This window comes from Calliopsis andreniformis, chromosome 3, assembly GCF_051401765.1.
Source record: "Calliopsis andreniformis isolate RMS-2024a chromosome 3, iyCalAndr_principal, whole genome shotgun sequence".
NCBI lineage: Eukaryota > Metazoa > Arthropoda > Insecta > Hymenoptera > Andrenidae > Calliopsis > Calliopsis andreniformis.
The window spans coordinates 16,475,515-16,495,715 of NC_135064.1; the positions used below are offsets into that span (position 1 = coordinate 16,475,515).

At 33.5% G+C, this 20,201-nt stretch overlaps 4 protein-coding genes across 6 annotated transcripts; 2 read left to right on the forward strand and 2 right to left on the reverse strand.

The window, feature by feature from the left end:
• The first annotated feature begins 319 nt into the window (after positions 1 to 319).
• Positions 320 to 3,390, forward strand: Bic (bicaudal). The gene is made up of 4 exons (XM_076393588.1): positions 320 to 572; positions 1,110 to 1,481; positions 2,163 to 2,289; positions 2,381 to 3,390. Exons 1-3 carry the CDS (start codon positions 495 to 497, stop codon positions 2,271 to 2,273), a joined length of 561 nt encoding a protein of 186 aa, XP_076249703.1. The 5' UTR covers positions 320 to 494; the 3' UTR covers positions 2,274 to 2,289; positions 2,381 to 3,390.
• A 3,831-nt stretch (positions 3,391 to 7,221) lies between these two features.
• Crzr (corazonin receptor) lies at positions 7,222 to 12,615 on the forward strand. Of its 3 annotated transcripts, none has more exons than XM_076393587.1 (6): positions 7,222 to 7,673; positions 8,402 to 8,637; positions 11,198 to 11,381; positions 11,555 to 11,757; positions 11,916 to 12,040; positions 12,212 to 12,615. In XM_076393587.1, exons 1-6 carry the CDS (start codon positions 7,520 to 7,522, stop codon positions 12,330 to 12,332), a joined length of 1,023 nt encoding a protein of 340 aa, XP_076249702.1. In that variant the 5' UTR covers positions 7,222 to 7,519; the 3' UTR covers positions 12,333 to 12,615. The 3 variants fall into 3 exon arrangements, with proteins under 3 accessions (XP_076249702.1, XP_076249700.1, XP_076249701.1); XM_076393585.1 differs by having other exon boundaries at positions 7,536 to 7,673; positions 7,941 to 8,637; XM_076393586.1 differs by lacking the exon at positions 7,222 to 7,673 and having other exon boundaries at positions 7,696 to 8,637.
• On the reverse strand, positions 9,547 to 10,278 carry LOC143188707 (uncharacterized). The gene is made up of 2 exons (XM_076393113.1): positions 10,135 to 10,278; positions 9,547 to 10,020 (listed from the first exon to the last, which is right to left on the reverse strand). Exons 1-2 carry the CDS (start codon positions 10,276 to 10,278, stop codon positions 9,547 to 9,549), a joined length of 618 nt encoding a protein of 205 aa, XP_076249228.1.
• Positions 12,616 to 15,239: 2,624 nt separating the features above from the next.
• Positions 15,240 to 19,781, reverse strand: LOC143177602 (cytochrome P450 6a2). The gene is made up of 5 exons (XM_076375644.1): positions 19,434 to 19,781; positions 18,098 to 18,671; positions 16,746 to 16,967; positions 16,284 to 16,535; positions 15,240 to 15,946 (listed from the first exon to the last, which is right to left on the reverse strand). The coding sequence occupies exons 1-5, from the start codon at positions 19,779 to 19,781 to the stop codon at positions 15,780 to 15,782; spliced, it is 1,563 nt and encodes a 520-aa protein (XP_076231759.1). The 3' UTR covers positions 15,240 to 15,779.
• Between the last annotated feature and the right edge of the window lie 420 nt (positions 19,782 to 20,201).

Below are 20,201 nucleotides of genomic sequence, written 5' to 3' on the forward strand. Positions count from 1 at the left end.
AAATTTCAGGATTGTATAACAATGTTAAAATGCGATATAAAAGCATTTACGAAGTTTTATTCTCTCAAGTCATATATCGTAACATAATGGTGTCTATAACCTCCATACTCAGATGGACTGCTATGAGAAACAATCTTTTACAAATAAAACGCATTTCCGAATAAGAGTAAATGTTTTGCGTGAAATTCCAATTTATTGAATCAACTATGATCAATTTCGAATACGAACAATATTATTCGCTTTCCATTGATGCAGTGTTTTGAGCCAAGTTTCGAACGGAAGCATTGCCCTTCCGGAAACCGTCTCTGACGTAGAGAGCTAAAGAAGCGTACACTTCCATTTTCTCGACCCTCTCGGCGAACAGAGAGCACGTGTTTGCTCGCCGGTCGCGTTCAGCTCATTTTGTCGTACAAAAGTTTGCATCGGATTTACAGCCTGCCTGAGCGTGCTGGCCGTGGATTGAAAACTTTTAATCATCGTAGAGACAGGTTAACATGAATCCTGAAAAGTTGAAGAAGCTTCAGGCCCAAGTACGAATCGGCGGTAAGGGAACACCCCGACGCAAGAAGAAGGTACGTAGGTTTCTATCGAAATTTGACATGAATTCAAAGTCTTCTTCCGTAGATTGGCATGCCATGACATTTCGAGTTCACAGAATTGTGTTTCAAGTGTCACTCGGACAATCCACCGTTCGCCCATTTTTGAAAACTCTTTCTCGTCCCTTGACCAGTGGTCATCGTTCTTACGTGACATTAAACTTTCGTAGTCATATTTTACGAAGACATGCATTAATTGTTTCCTCAGATTATATCTGTATGTTTCCTGTTCATAGTATTATTATGTTGATCCTTCTTTTTCGTTTTTCTGTGTGTCAAACATGTAATTGACTTTATCATATCCTCGTGCACGGACTTTGAACTTGTAACATTGATTTTGAATTTCTTAAAAAATCTTACTTGGAATTGTTTATTTCATGATGTTTATCGTTACAATAATTAGTATTTTGTACACTTTAAGTAGATTGTACATTAAAGAGTAATATTGGATTGAAACATAGCTATTTGATTCTTTACATTATTATTTTTTAATTATATGCAATGAATTTTTAGGTTGTACATGCGACTACTGCTACAGATGATAAAAAGTTACAAAGCTGTTTGAAGAAGCTGTCTGTGAATACTATCCCTGGTATAGAGGAGGTTAATATGATTAAAGATGATGGCACTGTCATTCATTTCAATAATCCAAAAGCTCAGGCTAGTCTGTCCGCCAACACATTTGCTATTACTGGCCATGGTGAGAACAAACAGATAACTGACATGCTACCAGGAATCATAAGCCAGCTAGGACCTGAAGGTGTTACACAGTTGAAACGATTAGCAAGTACAGTTTCTGGTAGCACGGTTGGCAAAGCAACGTTGGAAGAAGATGATGAGGTGCCTGATTTAGTGGAGAATTTCGATGAGGCTAGTAAAGAGGAGGTAATACATCAGTTTAAATAACAATAATTATTCAAACTTTAATGCTTTAAAAATAATGTATAATACGTAGAAGACAGCAGGATAGAAATTTAAGGTAGTGCATGTATATTATTGTTCTGAATATTCCTCATTATTCAAAATAATGTATAACTAGAATTATGCTTGAAAAGTATTTATTAAAATATTACAATAACTCATAATCTCTAGAATAATTTCATAGTACATGCTTAGTATTTAGTTATTAGATAAACATTAGTTTGGAAATGTTATGTTTAAAAGTCACCTTTAATGTTTTATACCTTTTTTAAGGTGTTGCGTATAAGTTGTACAAATATTAATGTTATAGTCTGTAAACTGTATTACAGTTGTGTAAGGTTTAATTTATCCACAAGTATAATGTACACGTAGTATTATTTAGTTTTCCTTTTTTACTAAAAATATGTATCAAATAAAAAGTATGGAAATACAATGAAATCTATCATTAATGTATCTCCACTGGTCTCAGAAACTCTAATTTTCCATTAATCAGTTTTTATTAGTAGTTTATCTATGGTAGTTGTTTCATTTTGTATGCTAATTACTTAATGATACTTGTAAGATTATTTTAACTAACAGAACATTTAAAACGTTAAAATCTTGATTTAATATAGTTAGGTATACATATAATATATAAATTTTAAGGTTGCTCCAAAAAAGGAAGTGGATGAAAGTGATAAAGCAGCTGATGATAAAAAAGAAGCTGTTACGAATGATGAAAAGAAAGAAGCCCCCTTAGCTACACCTGAAGCTTAAAGCATTCAGTATCAAGGTAATGTTTACATTCTGAATTTATTTAAATTAAGTTGTATTATTCAAAAGAAGACAAAAATTAATTATCTTTTTTACTTTTTCTTTTACAGCAATTTCATACAACTAACAGTTGTAATTGACAAGTCGAGAAATACAAATTGCAAAAGCAATGCGTAAATGAAGTATCACTATACATACGTTATAAATACTTGACATACCCTATAATAATACTATATGAGTAACAGTTATCAAAAAATAAAGAAAGCTGTTACTGAAATTGAACGTTTGTACGAACAATGTTCTTTACTGTGTTGCATTTTGCTAAACGTAGACTTTGCTTTAAAACAGCTAAAATGATCTTACTTTTCCTGAATTAACATTGCGTGGCCGTTAATCATGTACGAGACTATCAAGTGTTTAAATTTCAGACATTTGTAACGATTGTTCATTCGCATGAGGCGCAATGTAACATTGCGATTTTTATTACGATCTTATTCATAGCCTTTTCTTTTCATAGTCACATTGTGTTCGCATGTGTTCTTATATTGATGATATCTCGATTAGTAAAACAAATATAAATTTCTTGAAAAAAATAACAGTAATCTTCCACCTGCTTAAAGTGATGTATCATAGGAGGAAGAAAATTTATATAGAGTATAGAAAGAGTAAAAAAGGAAGAACAAAGAAAAATAAGTAAAATATATACCGAGGCACCTCTATTTTAATTGATGGAGTTAAAATAATAGGTATGGATAAGAGTAGTTTCTTGCAACAGCTTTCCAGCATGAAAAATGTGGTGTAATATTTTTTAATGTAATCTACGGAATAAATTCATTTGCTGGAAATGCGGTTTTCTACTTAAAATTTCATGTTTTCTCCAACACATTGTAGTCGTGAGTTGTCAATATTTGTATTTTCATCCATAGAATAGATCTGTAATAACAGTGTAATTATGGAAATATATTAATAAGTGCTGCCTGTACAATAATAACCATTTCTTAATATTTTTCATTTATGATTCACATTTTTTATTTAAATGTGTGAGTATAATTCTGTTTAGGTTGATACTGAATGTTATAATAGATTTTCGAAATATTAATAAAGATTTATGCAATACGTCTATGCATGATTATGCGTTATCTCATATGCACAAGGCACGTGTATCGTTTTATTGCAAAAAAAATGTTTTTTACTTTGAAAAAGTATTTATCTTAAAATGTTCTTTAATGAGGATAATCGAATAAATGAATACAGCATGATATTCTAACTATTTAACATTAACTTACTAATCAACAGATGTGTGGTTAAGTCACATAGTAATAGCTAACGAAATTACGTTCAAGAATAACTGATTGATATGGGAGCGGGATATGATCTGATGAACTGGTATTGCCTCCATTGAGGTACAAACTGAACTATTTAAATTCGGATAACAAACTTAAATATTAATCAACTTTTGGTCATGGTTAATTGTATGCCATTACATTTATCTCATGGTTTTTAAAGAAGTAATCAATTTTTCTGCTTTCACAATTACTCTCATAAGTTTGCGTTTATTTTTTAATATTAAATTTTGATTCTATCAAAAAAGCAAGATAACATTGTGTTATATAATAGCATAGTTAATTCAAGTTAAAATTTAAATTTTCACAAAATAGTCTTACTAATAACGTCGGTTAAATCATTGATATTTTCTACTGAAAATAAAGAACTGGACAAAGTATGAAAATTGTTCATAACAAAAATATTTTTCTAATATTACATGTTTTTTAATACTTATTATTTTTAAACCAAAATTTGTTTTGGTAATGAAAAACATGTTTGTATTTAGAGAGTTAATCAATTATGTATGATGCAATATTGATAATCATTTATCAAAATGTGTAAAGGATAAACTAATAAGAGTATGAAAAATTGTATTAAGAGCTGTATAAAGAAATAGAATATTTACGAAGAAATGTAAAAAGACAATAATCATGTGCATAATTTTATATCCTATAGTAATTAGTGAATGTACTATTAAATCCTTTAATACTGTGAAAGCGTGAAGCTTGAGAGAGTAAGAGGAACTAAATAAGACAGAGAAGGGAAAAAACTGGCAAACATCGACCGATGTTGTTTTTCCTTCCGAGTCTTCGTCAGTTGATTTCCGTACCGCGAACAAGTTGCCGCTCGAACTGGAATCATGAACTTCTAAAAATTAAAAATCTGTCATATTTATTACACTCAGATATACATAAAGAAATGTGCTGACAAATTAGGTGTGGAAGACAATAACATTAAATAATTATTACACTTTGAGACCTTGAATACCGGAAGTTAATTAAATGTGTTAACTGGTGTGAAGAAACAAGGATATGTTGTGATTAGTCTAGTTTTTGTTCATTCAAAAGTCAAGTTATTCTTAATTTGTCGTTAATGTATTACGACGATTATACTACCTGTAAAGTGTCGAAGAATCAGTGGTATTTTACTTGAAGACTGAAAAGGGTAGAGAACTTTTGTTGCGCGTGTAGTAGTGAACGCATTAATAAGAGTGATTGCATTAATTTTAAGAAAACACAGTTTCGTCCGCGTAGATGATAATAAATTGGTCATTTGGTTTTTTATCATTAGCAAAATGAAATAAGTTGAAAATGAATGAAGAAAACTCCAGGATTTATCTTTGTGTCAAGAGTTTTGTTTGAGAAGGAGCCTAGTTTCATCGAGATTATATTTATCTAAGAGGTATTTTATACATGTCGATGTATCTTGTAATTGAACTATTTAAAAATAGAGAGTTTGTATGTTATAAGACATATCGCTGTTAAGTACTGGCTTTGTGCAAAGATTTCAAAGAATTGCAAATTAACGAATGCAATAAATTAATCTAAAATGTGAACAGACAGGAAACAGCGGCTAATATTAAAACTATGGTAAATATAGATTCTGACCGGGTGCTGAAGTGTTCCTATTTGAATTCTCGAATTTCTTAGTTGATGCAGCACCCTATTCACAAACAATTAGTGTCTACTAGTGCCAAATAAATAATGCAGCTACTTTTCATCTACCTAATCGTAATCTCATAAATAAACGAAGTCCTATTGTGATAAAATTGAGCAGATGAAGGGGTCAAGGATAATTCAGTATTCTTTTAATACTAATTTTTTTTCTTTAGCGTGAGTAGAAAAGTCATAAATGATATGTATCTATATATTTAAAGTTGAAAATAATACAAAATTAGCTTCGTCTGAATGCGACGATAAGAATATTCTATTTGCAAATATTTCGATAGAAATTTTGCGAGTCGCTATAACGTTGAATCTACAATTGTACCCCATCATGCATTTTTATTTTCGACAAAAAATCATGTAAATCTTGTTTAAGTGATTTGAAGATTTTTAATAAGACTATGAAAACTGCTTTTTTTAAATCTTATTTCAACTTTAAATTAGAGAGTGCTCACTCAGTCGATAAAACTTTTATCTTCGAAAGATACTGTGATTTACTTGTGTACTAAAGAAACATATTTATTCATAATTAGGAACGTCTCATGTAATATTTTTCTGTCTTTGATGTCTGAATTGCTGTTTAGATATTATCTAATTAATTGGAGCAGAATAAGTAGGCAACATTCAAATCATCAAGGCAGACGACGTAACATGTTACTTCATGCAAGAAGCTGCACAGGGAAAACCGTCCGTGTGTCCTCGAGGTCAGTCTCTTTTTGCATGAACAAGTCTGGAATTAAAGGAAAAATGGAACACGGATCGTGTCGTTTCCGCTGAACCAACGCGTTGTTTTTACTCTATGTGAAAATGAGTCTCTTCGACAGTTCTCGTTCGCTTACTAGACATAGCGATTCCAGACAGCTGTTGTCTTTTCAACGAGTTTGTCATTGGAATTAATGCACTGATTAAGATAATTACGTATTACATATAACGTATTACGTATACTTTCAAATGATAGTTACATTTTTCATCTTTTCTCTTTTTCATGCGTTTCTTTTTCCTCAGACTGTGGAACAAAATCGAAATATAAAATTTTATTTCTTTACTTTGTTTCTTGTCATTAATAATAATGGATCTGATACTCGTTTCCAAGAGTCTCAAATTAAAATGTGTCAAAAGGTGCTTTTCGTAGACAGTCCTTTATAAATATTCAAAAGGTAACCGGTTTGCCACGCAATACGAGTTGGATGTATTCAGAACTTAGCATTTTATAAAATCAGTATGATAATATTTATTTATATTGTAAGCTAAAATTAGAGTGTTTTAAGATAAGGCAATTATTGTTCGCAATCCTTGTTTAGAGAAATTCCTATAGATTTCATGCAGAAGTTCACACCAAAGTAAGTTCAGATATTTGAATAATAAACGAAGAGAATTTATTCACGTTTTAATGCCCATGAGAACAAAAGGAAATGATCAAGTTTGACATCGACCTAACTTCCGTTTACCTTACTCTTAAAAATGCATGTACTAATTTAAGGAAGTTCAATTTACTTTTAGTACTCTTTAGCAAACATTTTACATATTTTTTATATTTGTTTACAAACATCAGTTTCTATGATGATTTGCTTATATTTATTATTATACATTCTTTCATAATATATAGGTAAATAGACAAAGAAAGATTAAGGAATATAATAAATCTCGTATATTAATTTACTACTGTGTAGAAATAGTACCTTCTCTGTTATAACACTAATATTTTTACAAGTGTATTAAAGAATCATACATTTAAGGGTTATTACGATTATTGGCTCGCACTGGGTCACGATTATTGGCTTGATACAGATAGAATTGCTCTCAACAACGACGCAGGAGAGGAGGAAGAACATCGATCAGTACCTAGTGATTGAGATGATCGTTCTATCAGGCGGCCGTCAATATCGGATGTGCATTCTACTTAACGCGTAACAAGTGTGTCATTAAAATATCTGACGATACAGTTTTAAGCTATTTTATATCACAACAGAGAGTTCTCGTGTTCTGTTAGAGAAACGTCTTTAATTTATCGACCCGCAAATATTTGACATTTACCGAAAACATTGAACTAAATGAAAAAGATGGAGTTTCAACCACCGCTGTAAAGGGTGACGGTTAAAGTGTTCCAATTCGTTTTCAAAAACTACAAGCAGAATTACGATGTTCAATGATGTGAAAATAAAGTGCAACGTTCAAATGGTGGTAAATACCAGTGAAAGATTGAAATAAAATTGCACATCCTGCCGGTGAATCTGGAAGTCAAGTGGTAGTGTGTAACAAATGCGTGCGACCATTGAAGTGCTGGCGCCAATGAGACCTTGTAATTTATCTCGATTGAGTCTAGCCAGTTTAATACGAAACCAGTATCTGCTCGTCATCTCGGAAAGCCCTTCAGCGTTGAAAAAACTAAGCAAATTCCTTCAGTTCGCACACGGTGAGTCACAAGAAGCAAACTACCTGAGAATCTTTGTTCAAAGAGCGCGGAGAACCTTACTCTCAAAGGCTCTCGCAATAAAAAACATCAGCAGCCTTGTTGAATCACAAAAATATTATCTCGATTGAAAAACCAACATTCTTCGCGTTGATCTTTCGCTTGAATTCCATTTTATCAGTGCTGTCAATCTTCCAGATTTAACGAACACCCAAGTGTTTCTCGTGAAGCGTTTCCTACACATTCATACTTGTGCCTCTCGTTATTTAGCGTTGGCTAGCTCGAAGATACTGCTCACAAAGAGAATGACAGGGATGAACAAATCGGGACAACGCAGACGATGACGGCGTTCCCTGAATTATTATCAGGAAACTTCTCCGTGATCGCGTTGCCGGCTTGCGACAACTTGACGGACTTCGTCGGCCATTCTCGCGGCCTTGACCTCGCCCTTGACGCTCGACTATGGCGAAATATCTCCGAACACGACCAGCTCTTTCGTTCTGGTCCTCTGAACAACATGACATGCTTGGAACATGCGCCCGAACTCACAGAGCGCACCTTCATCAAGGTCATTGTATTGGCTGTGATGGCAGTCCTGAGTTTATTGGCGAACGTGGCTACCATCTACTCGATTGCCAAAAGTCGACAGCGACAACATAGCTGGTCCGCGATCTACGCGTTGATCCTGCACCTTGCGGTGGCTGATCTTTTGGTCACTGTATTCTGTATAGGTGGTGAGGCGATATGGAGCTATAGCGTCGCCTGGATCTGGGGTAACGTTGCCTGCAAGTTGTTCAAGTTCCTGCAGGTCTTCAGCCTGTACCTGAGCACGTTCGTTCTCGTATTGATTGGTTTAGATCGATTCATCGCAGTCAGATATCCTATGAAAGGACTGAACACGGCGCATAGGTGCCTGAGACTGGTCATCCTGGCGTGGATATTGTCCTTCATACTTGCTGCTCCTCAGGTGAGATTTTGTTTATTTATTTATTTAAATCAGTGAAAGTCTTGTTGTAATTGCAAGCACAAGCTCCGTACAGTTTTAGATGTCTAATATAAATAAGATGTATGTAATTAAAAGTTAATTGAATACATAAAAGGAGTAAGTATAGTTTTCCTTTTTACTGTTTAAGAAAAAAGGTAGGATATCCTCGTATCCATAGTTGTTAATAGAATGATTCTTCGAAGAGAGAATAGCGCTCTACATAAACTACATTGCATACGCAACGAATGGTAATGCTCACAACCTGTAATTATGTTAATATAAACATTAGAATGGTATATACAATTCATGGAAACATGATAGTGGTAATCAGCACGATCGTAACAAATTTCTTAACATAAGTGAAACTTCCGTATGAACTTTCATTAAACGTTTTTATTACTTCGCCGAACTTGAATTAAGTCGAATGAATAATTTGATCGTTGCTATTAAAGTCTTATTTATTATGATCGTTGTTTAATTTTGATCGAATATCTAGAATTGAGAAAAAAAAAATGAAATCTTCCACTTTTTTTGCTGTTAAAACAAATGTCAAGGACATAGCTTTGAGAAATACCCTGAAACGATACTTTTCTATGGAACCGAGTAGTCATATCATGTAACGATCAGTCTCACAAATAACGAACATTATATAGATATCTATGAAAAACTAATTTAACGATTAAGAACATTAAAAAAGAATGAAATACACAGCTGAAAACTTCAATTCTTTATTAGACAGTTACAATATTGTTTTTATTTAGTAAATACGCATGATCTATAAATAAAAGTCGATATAAAAATAACAGTTTTTGCAAAATCACATTTATGAAAACTTGGCTCGTTTAGATTTTCTAAATTTTCCCAGTGAAATGTAATTGCATCGATTCATATTTATGTCGTGGGTGCCGAAGAGACAGTAGATGTGACAGAGCTACACACCGTGGATGCAGAGTCTTTTGCTTCGATTTCTGGGTCGACAGATTTCTCATTGATCCCTTGTTCCTTCAGTTGCTCTATCGCAGCCCTCTTCCTTCCGCCGCACGAACACAACTTCCTCCTTTTCCTCCTCCTCCTGCTCCTACTTCTGCACCTTCTGCTGCTCTGCCTCCTTCGCCTGCGTTTCTTCTTCCTTTTACACGAACACATTCGCTTCTTCCTTCTGCTCCTTCGTCTGCGTCGTTTTTTGCATTTGCAACACAATTTTAGCTTGTTCTGTCTGCTTTTCCTGCGACAGTAATCCAGCAGGTTGAGCTCCTGCTCTGCGATCTCCTGACATTTGATGTCATTACCGACTGACAGAGCATAATGGCCGCCGTCCTTCTTCAAGATACCGTATGCCACGCCGCGTTTTAGGGCTGTTTGCATCTAAGGAAGAAGAAAACTTATTAATTGGGTAGTTTCTTTATAAGAAGGAAAATTAACAGATTTCCTCTTTAGCAGGTTCATAAAGGATTAAATATTACATTTCGAAAAACCAACCTGACGACGCGCAGTACTTGGAGAGATGTTATAGACAGAGGAAAGATAATGCAAAATTTCTCGTGTACTAGAACCCTTCTGTTCACGTAAATTTTTTATTGCCGAGATTACCAAGGCAAGCGTTTTTTCCGTATCAGTCACCATGATTGTATCGTATTCAAGTTATAGTGGTCCAATTATCTACATAATTATATTTTTAATTTATTTGAGCGCCCGTGCCCGCAAAAATTTCTTAGATTTCCTTATTTTATTTGATATTGAAGATATGTGTGTACCTTGACAACGAAGATGTGAAATTGGCACACAGAGAATCCGTGCGCAATTTATTTTTAACAATTCTTTTCATTGAAACGAAGCCATTAGTCCATGATTCGATAGATATTACTCTTCTTCGTGTTTCTTCCTTTATTCTTTTTAAAGGATATTACAAAGAATTTTTTTTTAAATGACGAGCCGAAATGTTTCTGTCACATTGCTGGCAAATAGTGATTAACGAATGAAAATCATCGTTTACAAATGAACAATGATATTTTGACCGCCTTCTAGATCATTTCCTCGAAAGGAATCTGTGAGTGCCCGATAACAAGATGAAAATCTTTCCATAATCGATGGGTGCGCACAAAAAAGTGCGGAAATCGCATAGCTTGAAAAAAGTTGCACGGCACAGGGATCTTTAAAGATGCTAATCGAATGAAAAAAATTCCTCGACACGGAACTAGTTATTGTAAATCACGCGCAATTAATCATAGCAATGGCGATGATTACTTTTCACGCGTAGATATCTGTTATTTTTGATCGATTCTATTCAAAAATTTCCTTATCTTACAGTCTTTGATAGAATTAAAGTTATTTAATGGTAATTAGTTAATGATAATTGTTGTTTCATCACAGAACTTGTATTCAATTATTATCATAAGTGATCATCATGAATGATCATTACAAGTGATTATCATAATTATTATCATGAACTATAATTGTTGTTACATATAAGGTTGTTATAAGGTTATTATCATATAATACATATTGATTAAATTATAAATTATGTTCTATTTTGTGTTTCTAGATTATTATATTTCATGTAGCCAAGGGTCCATTCATCGAAGAATTTCCACAATGTGTAACCCATGGATTTTATACAAAACCTTGGCAAGAGCAACTTTATGTATCCCTCAGTCTGTTTTTTATGTTCCTTCTCCCTCTAGCCATTCTTATTGTAACTTATGTCTCCACAGTCATTACGATTTCTCGTAAGTATATTTTACATTTATACTCAATTTTTTTACGACAATATGTTTTGTAATGATGAATTAAACCTAGATCGATTTGACTTTAAGATGTCCTAAGAAAAACTTAAAATCACCGAGATATACCAATTTTCATTTACATTATGCATATATATTTTTTGGTTATATAATTTCAGGAAGCGAAAGAATGTTCAAGTTGAAATTAGATAATAACAATGTGTGTCATATAAACGGCAATATAAACAGAAGGAAATTAATGCATCGAGCGAAAGCTAAGTCGCTGAGAATTAGCGTTGTCATCGTAGCCGCCTTTATCGTTTGGTGGACACCTTATTACGCAATGATGATAATTTTTATGTTCCTTAATCCTGATAAACGTGTAAGTGTTTTATCCCAGTTTGAAAAGATTTTATATTTACTGGTATTATATTTACGTAAGGTGATCTACTGTAACTAATTTCAATCTAAAAAATATTTTTAATCGTAGAATAATCCTTTGTTCAAATCAATTCGATTAATAAGCTCTACATCTTCCAGCTCAGTGAGGAATTACAAAGTGGAATTTTTTTCTTCGGTATGAGCAACAGTTTAGTGAATCCTTTAATATACGGAGCGTTTCATTTATGGCCACGGAAAAAGCCTCGGAATTATTCCTATCATAGGTAAGTTTATTGTATGAAAAATAATTTTCCACTTTTCTCTTGATGTAAACTACATAACATGCTCTTTTCAAACTTAAAGTATTCAATAATTTGTTCAATGTCTCTCTAGCTCTACCAAACAAAATAGAATATTTTATATTGTTTATTTACTGCCTGTTTCGTAATTTTCAGGGAATTGTCTACGACACAACGACGAATGACACCTACAAGTCACGATGGCGGTTCCAGAAGAGAGTCGCGAGAAGCACGAGTGCCAATCCTCTTAAAAAATAATTCAAATATTAGTATGTGAAAAAATCGAGAATACCTTAATCATGTGACAAAACTATTCATTCAGTTTTCAAAATTTGAAATATTTTTAATATTGTATAATATCAAACTCATACCTACTACGTTCCTAATTTTTTAGTGAAAGTTATCCGTAGGAAAAGAATTATGCGTAAACAATAATAATAGGATACTGAATATAAGCTCAAACACATTTTTTTATCGATTTAGGAGTTAAGTGTTTTTGTGAAGATTTGTAGTTAATTTTAATAAAAAGTGAAATATTAGAAAATAATAGTACCTAGCTAGCAGTGTGTTAAAAATATGATATTTTTAAATAAATAAGAAGTAAAAGTATTGAGAATGAGTAACTCGAAACCAGATAGGTTTTTTATTTCTATTATATTTTACAACTAATGTACAATTATAAACATTATATTGTAAGTTTTATAAAGAAATTGTTTATAGAAAACTGTTTATAGAAAATTATTTTACGAATATCACTTAACCACTTAAGTATTATAATAATTAAACCAATAAATTAAGTCTGTTATTATGTGTTACACACTATACCTTTATAATAAAACTGCATTGTTAATGTTATATTTTTGCATATACTACGTACCTTTTCCCGCCATTAGAATTGAATTCGGTAGCCATATTTGTGTTTAAATTGCGCGCGACGTAATGTATTCCGTTTTTGGAGGCGGTCAAACGTATCTCGTTATCATCCTGCTGTAAATGTGTCTAACCCTCGTCCTGGCAATTCCTGATCCTTTTTAGAGGTATCTATACTTAATTTTGACACATAAGCACATATCTAGCAAAAGATTTGCCTCAATTTCGATCATTTGAACGATTAATACTTGTTTGCAAAATTTGTACTCTCAGTCCTTTAATTGGGCAAGTACTGACGACACAATTCAGTCAAATATCTGTTTACATTGTTATACATTTATATAGAGTTAACGAATTTTGCCAAAATGCAAATAGCATTCTTGTGATACAATGTAGTTATTCTATTGTCTTTTTGTTTTAATTTCATATCTTTTTATATCCTTGAGGAAGGGGGGGGAGGGTGAGGGGGATCGATAGAAGACCTTAAGGTGCTGAAATTTAAATGATGCTTTTAGCACCTATGCAGAAATTAAATAGAATGTACTAACCTATGATGCTTTTTATAGGTTATAATTACATTTTCATGCTTTGAAAAGTTTTATATAAGAATATAAAAAGCATGCTGTGTATTTTATTGATTTTAATTGTATTTTATGCTGTTAGCAACAGATGAATAATAGAAAACATTAAGTAAACGAGATTCGATAGTATCGAAGTACGAGCGATATTCTTGGGATTCTCGAACCTGCGCGCGCAGTCCACTTCGAACGGAAAAATCATGCAGCATAGAGTTTATCGTCAAAGTAAGATTTTTGCTATTTGTTTTTAGTATTATTGTAGAATTTCTCGAATTTTTGTATGTTTTGGAAATTTAAAAGTTATTGTCACGTTATTATATAACGAAATTATATGGACCTTTCATTATACTTTCGAATTGTATGAAATATTCGGGTCTGCCTAGAATCTATATGCCAAGAATACGAAAAAGTGCTATTGAAAAAGTAGTATAACTTGCAACGGTGTCTGGTGTTCTTTCAGTGGACGTAATTTTGTGGATTACATGTATAGTATGGACAAGGGGTCATCACTGAAGTACTTAGTGGATGTTAGAGAGTTAAAACATCTTGATAATTTCTCGAATATAAGGGTAAGCAAACCCTACCTATTAAGATCTAATCACTCCAAATTCTTATAAGTATTTATTACTATTTCTATCTAATATTCGTACACTTTTTATTTAAAAGCCATTTGTCATTTTGAGAAAATTTTCATTTAAGGAGTTCAACTTAGTTTAAATAACATATTCATATTTATAGAAATATATTTATTTTAAGTTTACATTTCTTTTTTATTATAGATTTTTCTCGTCATATTCATCGTCTGGTATCAACGTAGAGAAGTACTTGCCTTGCCGAGTTCTGGTGCCGGAACGTGAAGAATAATGTAAGTATTGTTTTTTATATTGAAGTTATAACTAAAATATAGGAACTAAAGTTTAAAGTTTAGAGTCCAACAATTGGAAACTAAAATAGTGTAAAAAATAAAAACTGATTTTTTAATGTTTTTTGTTTTAGGCCCAGCAGACACTCCTTGGGTAATTCGTCGAGCTGCCTTCATTCCGTGAGTGTTAAGGTAACGCATGTTTTTGCTTCCTCCAGGCACTCAATCATGCTGTAGGACACAAAAGTCCAAAGCGGCATGGGTGTCTGGTTGTATTTTTAGTTATTTATTGAGCATAGTGACCCTGAGTTTAGATTTATACTCGTGAGTGGTATTATTTTTTTGTGTATTTATTAGCTTGGAAGAGGATCGTTTTATACGCCGCATTTTTCGGCGTCAATGACTGTTGTCAATGATTCTGAATCGTAAATTACCTGGGAAAATAAATTAACTTCTATTGAGGGCAAGTTACCATTTTAATGTCACTCTCAATGTTACCGATTCAACTTGATCTAAGATAGCAACGCTACTTGTAGAAGGAACTCAAATCAAATATTACCGGGAATATTTAAAATCTAGATTAACCCGAATACAATGCCTAGTAATCTCCAGAATTATTAGTAATTAAGATTTTCTTAAATTTTACGAATTTCATTTAAATTTTAATGCTAATTTATATTTACAACTATATAAACTCAAAGATTCTGGGTGACAGATTTTTTAGTAAGTTCAATGAAACAAATACTTATAATTTTTAATAGGTATTTGGATCACAATGTCATTCTTGTCTAGATATTTTTTTCTTCAAATATATTTCAGTAACCTTTAATACATATTATAGAAAATGGTTAAAAAATTATAAATGTTCCATTCATGTAGCAATATACATGTATACATATATATATCGTTGCTATATATAAATACATATACATACATACATGCGTCTGAATTACGGTGCAAAAGCACTAAATTCTTAAGCTACGTGACCTATATTCCTAAAAATTAGGAAACGAAATAAACGAAATAAACGAAAGTACTTCGTTTAGAAGTTCATAAATATATTTTTCAATTTACTGCTCACTTCATAGCAAAACAATTATTGCAATATTGTCAATATTCATTTATGGTAACGCAAATCTTAACTGAGGTTCGTAACATAATACCAAAATTATTGTTTTCGTATTTTGTTATTGTATTTTGGAAAAATATTACGAGATCATTTATTTTTGGCAATGCATTATAAAAGTACTAAAAGGATGAAAAAGTCAAATTTGTACATTGATCTGATTGATCGCTTAAATATTTGTTACATTTACAAAATTTCTATTTTTCTCGAAATGTTAAGTACATAGAAGACTACAGTATTATTATTCATACATTTAACATAGTCTTCGAGGAAATACAATGCTCAGAGCTATGACGAAGGTACAATCTTCAACCAGAATCCTTTGTCACTCGTAGTCACAAGACTTCGTCTACTGAATTGTATTGGTACAACAGTTTTCTCACATATCTTTACTCGATGCTTCCTTAAAAACGAAATAATTCCCACTTTCGTCTGTAGAAGCGCGAATCGCGTACCTGAGAAGCGAAATAGAATATATGAATTGATTAAATTCAGTCGTTATCTGTTCGAGTATGTATATCATAAATTCTTTTCCAGGGACGGGCTGATACAATAACATTAGCTTATCGATTCATAACAAATGATATCATTTAAGAATGCGTAAATGTTTGATATATAATTGAACTAGTTGCATTTACTATTCTACTTAAACAATGCATAGATATTTGATAGTAACTGTAGATAACAATATTTCGCAGAAAAACGAAAATAGGACATTTGGTTCAGCAAATTTCAAATTAGTAGTACGTAATGATTAAAACGATGTCTCTTGTCGTCAAATGAATCACTTACCTATGCAATTTCGTGGTCCTTCCCCGAAGGGTAGGTAGGTATAAGGATGCCTTGTTCGTTTATTTTCGTCCGTGAATCTCTCAGGATCGAACGTGGCGGGATTTGGATAATAATCTGGATCATGATGAAGGCCATAAATCGGCACGATCACTCGCATACCAGCAGGCAACTCCACTTTAGTGCCTGGTATTTGGTATTGATGTTCGCATCTTCGGGAGAGAAGAGCTGCTGAAGGGTATTTCCTGAGTGTTTCTGAAAGGGAGTGTAAAAAATCTTCATATCTTCTTGATTCGTAATTTCATCCGAACATAAATATCTCTGTAATTTGTGAGATAAAATATTACTTGAGAACAGACGTGTCATCTAAAGCAGTAAATAACATGTTGGGAAGTCTTCGGTGTTTCGGAATCGTTTAAATACCATTCAGTAGTTATATTTAATGGGAGACGTGTTCGGTCTTACCTGCAATTACCATATCCAGGTACTTCATGTCCTGTACAGCATCGTACGTTAATTTGCCATTTCTGTTATCAATGGCGTCGTTAATATCGCGTCTGGTTTTCTCTTGAATCTCAGCATTCAGAGCTAGCTCGTGAAGGCAAAACGCGATGGTGTTCGATGACGTTTCATAACCGGCAGTGAAAAACACAAACGCCTGGGCAGCAATGCTGTTCTCATCCAGTTCTATAAATAACAGTGCTTATACGATAAAGTCTTTCAGGAAGAATGATTTTTTATCGTTTATTCATTATAGCAATTGAGATCAGGATTAGGAACGAACATTTTTTCACGATAATGATACGATAATAGAAGATTTCAATGGAATGTTGTTTTCGATGTAAACTCAAACTTATTTTTAAGAAGTCGATATATGTTAAGTACTGCATAATCGGTGTTCTCTAATTATTTTGTAGAATTCAGTAGTAATCATTACTTATAACGTTTAATGATATATTTAGAATGCTTCTTTTGTGGGGATTGAATGAAGTATTATTATATCAATGCAACGCACGATTTCCCTGTAGTTAAGAGAGTCTTGGAATACTTCATGAATGAAGTACTTACTGTCAGTTTTATCATGATGAATTTGTAACAGAACCGTACTGTTTATGACCATGTATCATGGTAGAGCTGTCATGGGTGTGCAGCGAACTCGTTTATTGACTGAGCAGAATTATCAATTACGTAACGTTCGTAAATTGATATACCTACTTAATTGAGTGACTTGAGAATAATATAAACGATGCGGAACTTAAGAGTCGTGATATCCAATGACATCTCTTTCTGTTGTTTATTTTGTTTTAATATTTTATGCGTGTTAGGAGATACTCAAAATAATCAACCCTCGATTATTCTAATATTCTAAAATGCTAGCTGCACATACGGCACGAAGGTTACAAATTTTTTGAAGTATTTTTCAGTTTTCCTACGAATGTGTAAATTCACGGAACAAATATAGTACCAACTTTAACATTGACTCATTTTATGTCCACGAAGTGGTCGATAAGTGGTAGTGTCAGGTTCAGCTGTATAAAAATCGTAAACGGACGGTATCGCGTTTCCCCGAAAAATACGGCGAAACCGCGTGCCTATATCAAGCGTTCCAGTACCCACATGTTGAAGCCAGGGACAGCATTTTTCTTGTAAAGCGCACGATTTATCTTCGTATAAAGTAACCTATATAAACGATAGGGGACAAACGGTACAGTCATAAGCCGAGTTTGTCTCGTTTTTGCACTTCACGGCTGACGTTCGCGCTTTTCCTACTCAAACTTAACTACCAGCCATTTTCATGGTCGATTCGTTTGACGTACTCATTTCCTCAGCCGTTTCTGTGCTTTCCTCGTTAGAAATTTGCCCGTTTCCTGGATCGTTTTCCAAGGAGCCCTTATCCTTCAGTTCGATCAATAAGTCCATGAAATCGTGCCTCTTGACATCGTGTTTTTCCCTTTCTTTAATCATCTGCGATACGACGTCCTTGAAGAACTTGGTCACTTCAGGATCGATTACCTGGACACCCAGTAGCTTGTATAGTCTGGGCATAGCTGTTCTTAGCATCCTCCATAGAGTAGCCTTATAACTCGGCTTCGATAGCTTCTTCGCAGCTCTATGGAACTCGGACTCCTCGTTGGTAAGCGCGTTTATTTGTATGCCGAACGCGCAGCTACCAATGACGTCTATCGTGAATTTGGCAGCCAGTTCGCGAATCTCCAGCGGATGGTCAGCCTTCGATAACGAATCAATTAATTTTTTAAATTCTTCGCTACATTCGGCTAGGAGGTAGAACATCCTCTTCAATTTTCCCGAGGAGAAGGCCGGGGTCAATTTCGACCTCAGATTCTTCCACTTCTTACCTTCTAAATTGAACAAGTGGGCCGAAAGCGGGTCCTAAGGAAAGGGATTATTAGATAGTTTCTGTGAGATGAATTAAATTTTTTGGGGGTTAATTCTATTCATACGACAGAAAAAGGCTCATGTAATAGCGCGTCTAAAAATAATTACTAAATTTTCAAATTTTCAAATATTCAGATATGTATTCAAACATAGAAAAATATTCGAATATTCAAATATTCAAATATTCAAACATTAAAATATTCACATCTTTCAAGAAGATAAGGTGCATGAAGCAATTTAAATCATTAATATTGATTTCATTGAGTTAACTAATGTGTTTACATGTCATTAACATAAAAATATACTATTTTATTGTTTTGAATTGTTCAAAATTCAACAAAAAGCAGTTAACCTATTTATATCATTAGCACATGTACAAAGTATGTACGTAATTTTCTTGGTCAGTCTCAACGGAGTTTAGAAATAATAAAAGAGGACATTTTTATTTTTCCATATGATGAAAATGAGTTAAAAAGTAAAGAGAAAGTATTTCCAGATGTGAAGATTTATCTTCTTTAAGATATGAAGGCTAATTGTCAGTTTCCTCTTGCTCACTTAATTCAGGGGTATATGGGCTTATGTAGAATTTTTACGGGGCGATTGTGGTAATCACGTTTTCAAGCAAGTTCTCTAACACTTCGTGCGAAAAACATTTTTCTCTCTTGAATTATTGTCGTTGACAAATATTTGAAATTCTCAAATAATACTATTTTCCATACGAAAAAATTCTTAATAGTACATATAAATTTAAATTACCTGTGAATTCACTGGTATACCACGATTTGAGAAGTTGGTAAAATTCTTGACGCAAATATTCTTGATCAAATCTGGATCTCGCAAGAATAACACGGGCGATCTAACCCGAAACGCTCCGAAAAACCTCTCATCTTTGAACCATCCGTACATCTCCTGAATCCCTTCCGGTAGAGACTTCCGAAACAGGAGCATGGGAGCGAAATTACCGAACAGCACTGTCGGCTTTCGAAAGGGTACACCACGGCTCTCCCAGAAGTCGAAGGTCGAGGTAAAGAAGCAATACAAGATCGCCAGGAACAGGCCCAATAAAAGGAACTGCTCCAAAAATTCCCTCAGAACGTTCCACATTTTAAAGAACTTCAAAAATGGTCTCACGTTCCACTGTTTATAGTTATCGTTTCACAATCTTGATATTAATTATTCAAGTGAAAAAGTGAATTCCAAAGCAAAATCTTTTTAATCGTGATACTTGTACATAGTGTCCTGGCTTGACAGACGATGACGGGTATCAAACAATGTCACCGGATATCGGTTCAATGATACGCGCGCTTCGTGCTCGATGGTGACTGGAAAACAAAAGGCTGCTGCGGTTCGAATTACGCAGCGCGAATGTTCCAATCAAATCCTTGGGACTGTTTACAGAGATAGGTAAGTGCACCTGGCTGTTTGAGCAATGACTCATTGGCCTGTCGGTCGTTTCTTATAAGCGAAGCATCAGTGATGCACGGTGCAGCGTGCGCTTATACGTCTGTTGACATCTCGATCGCA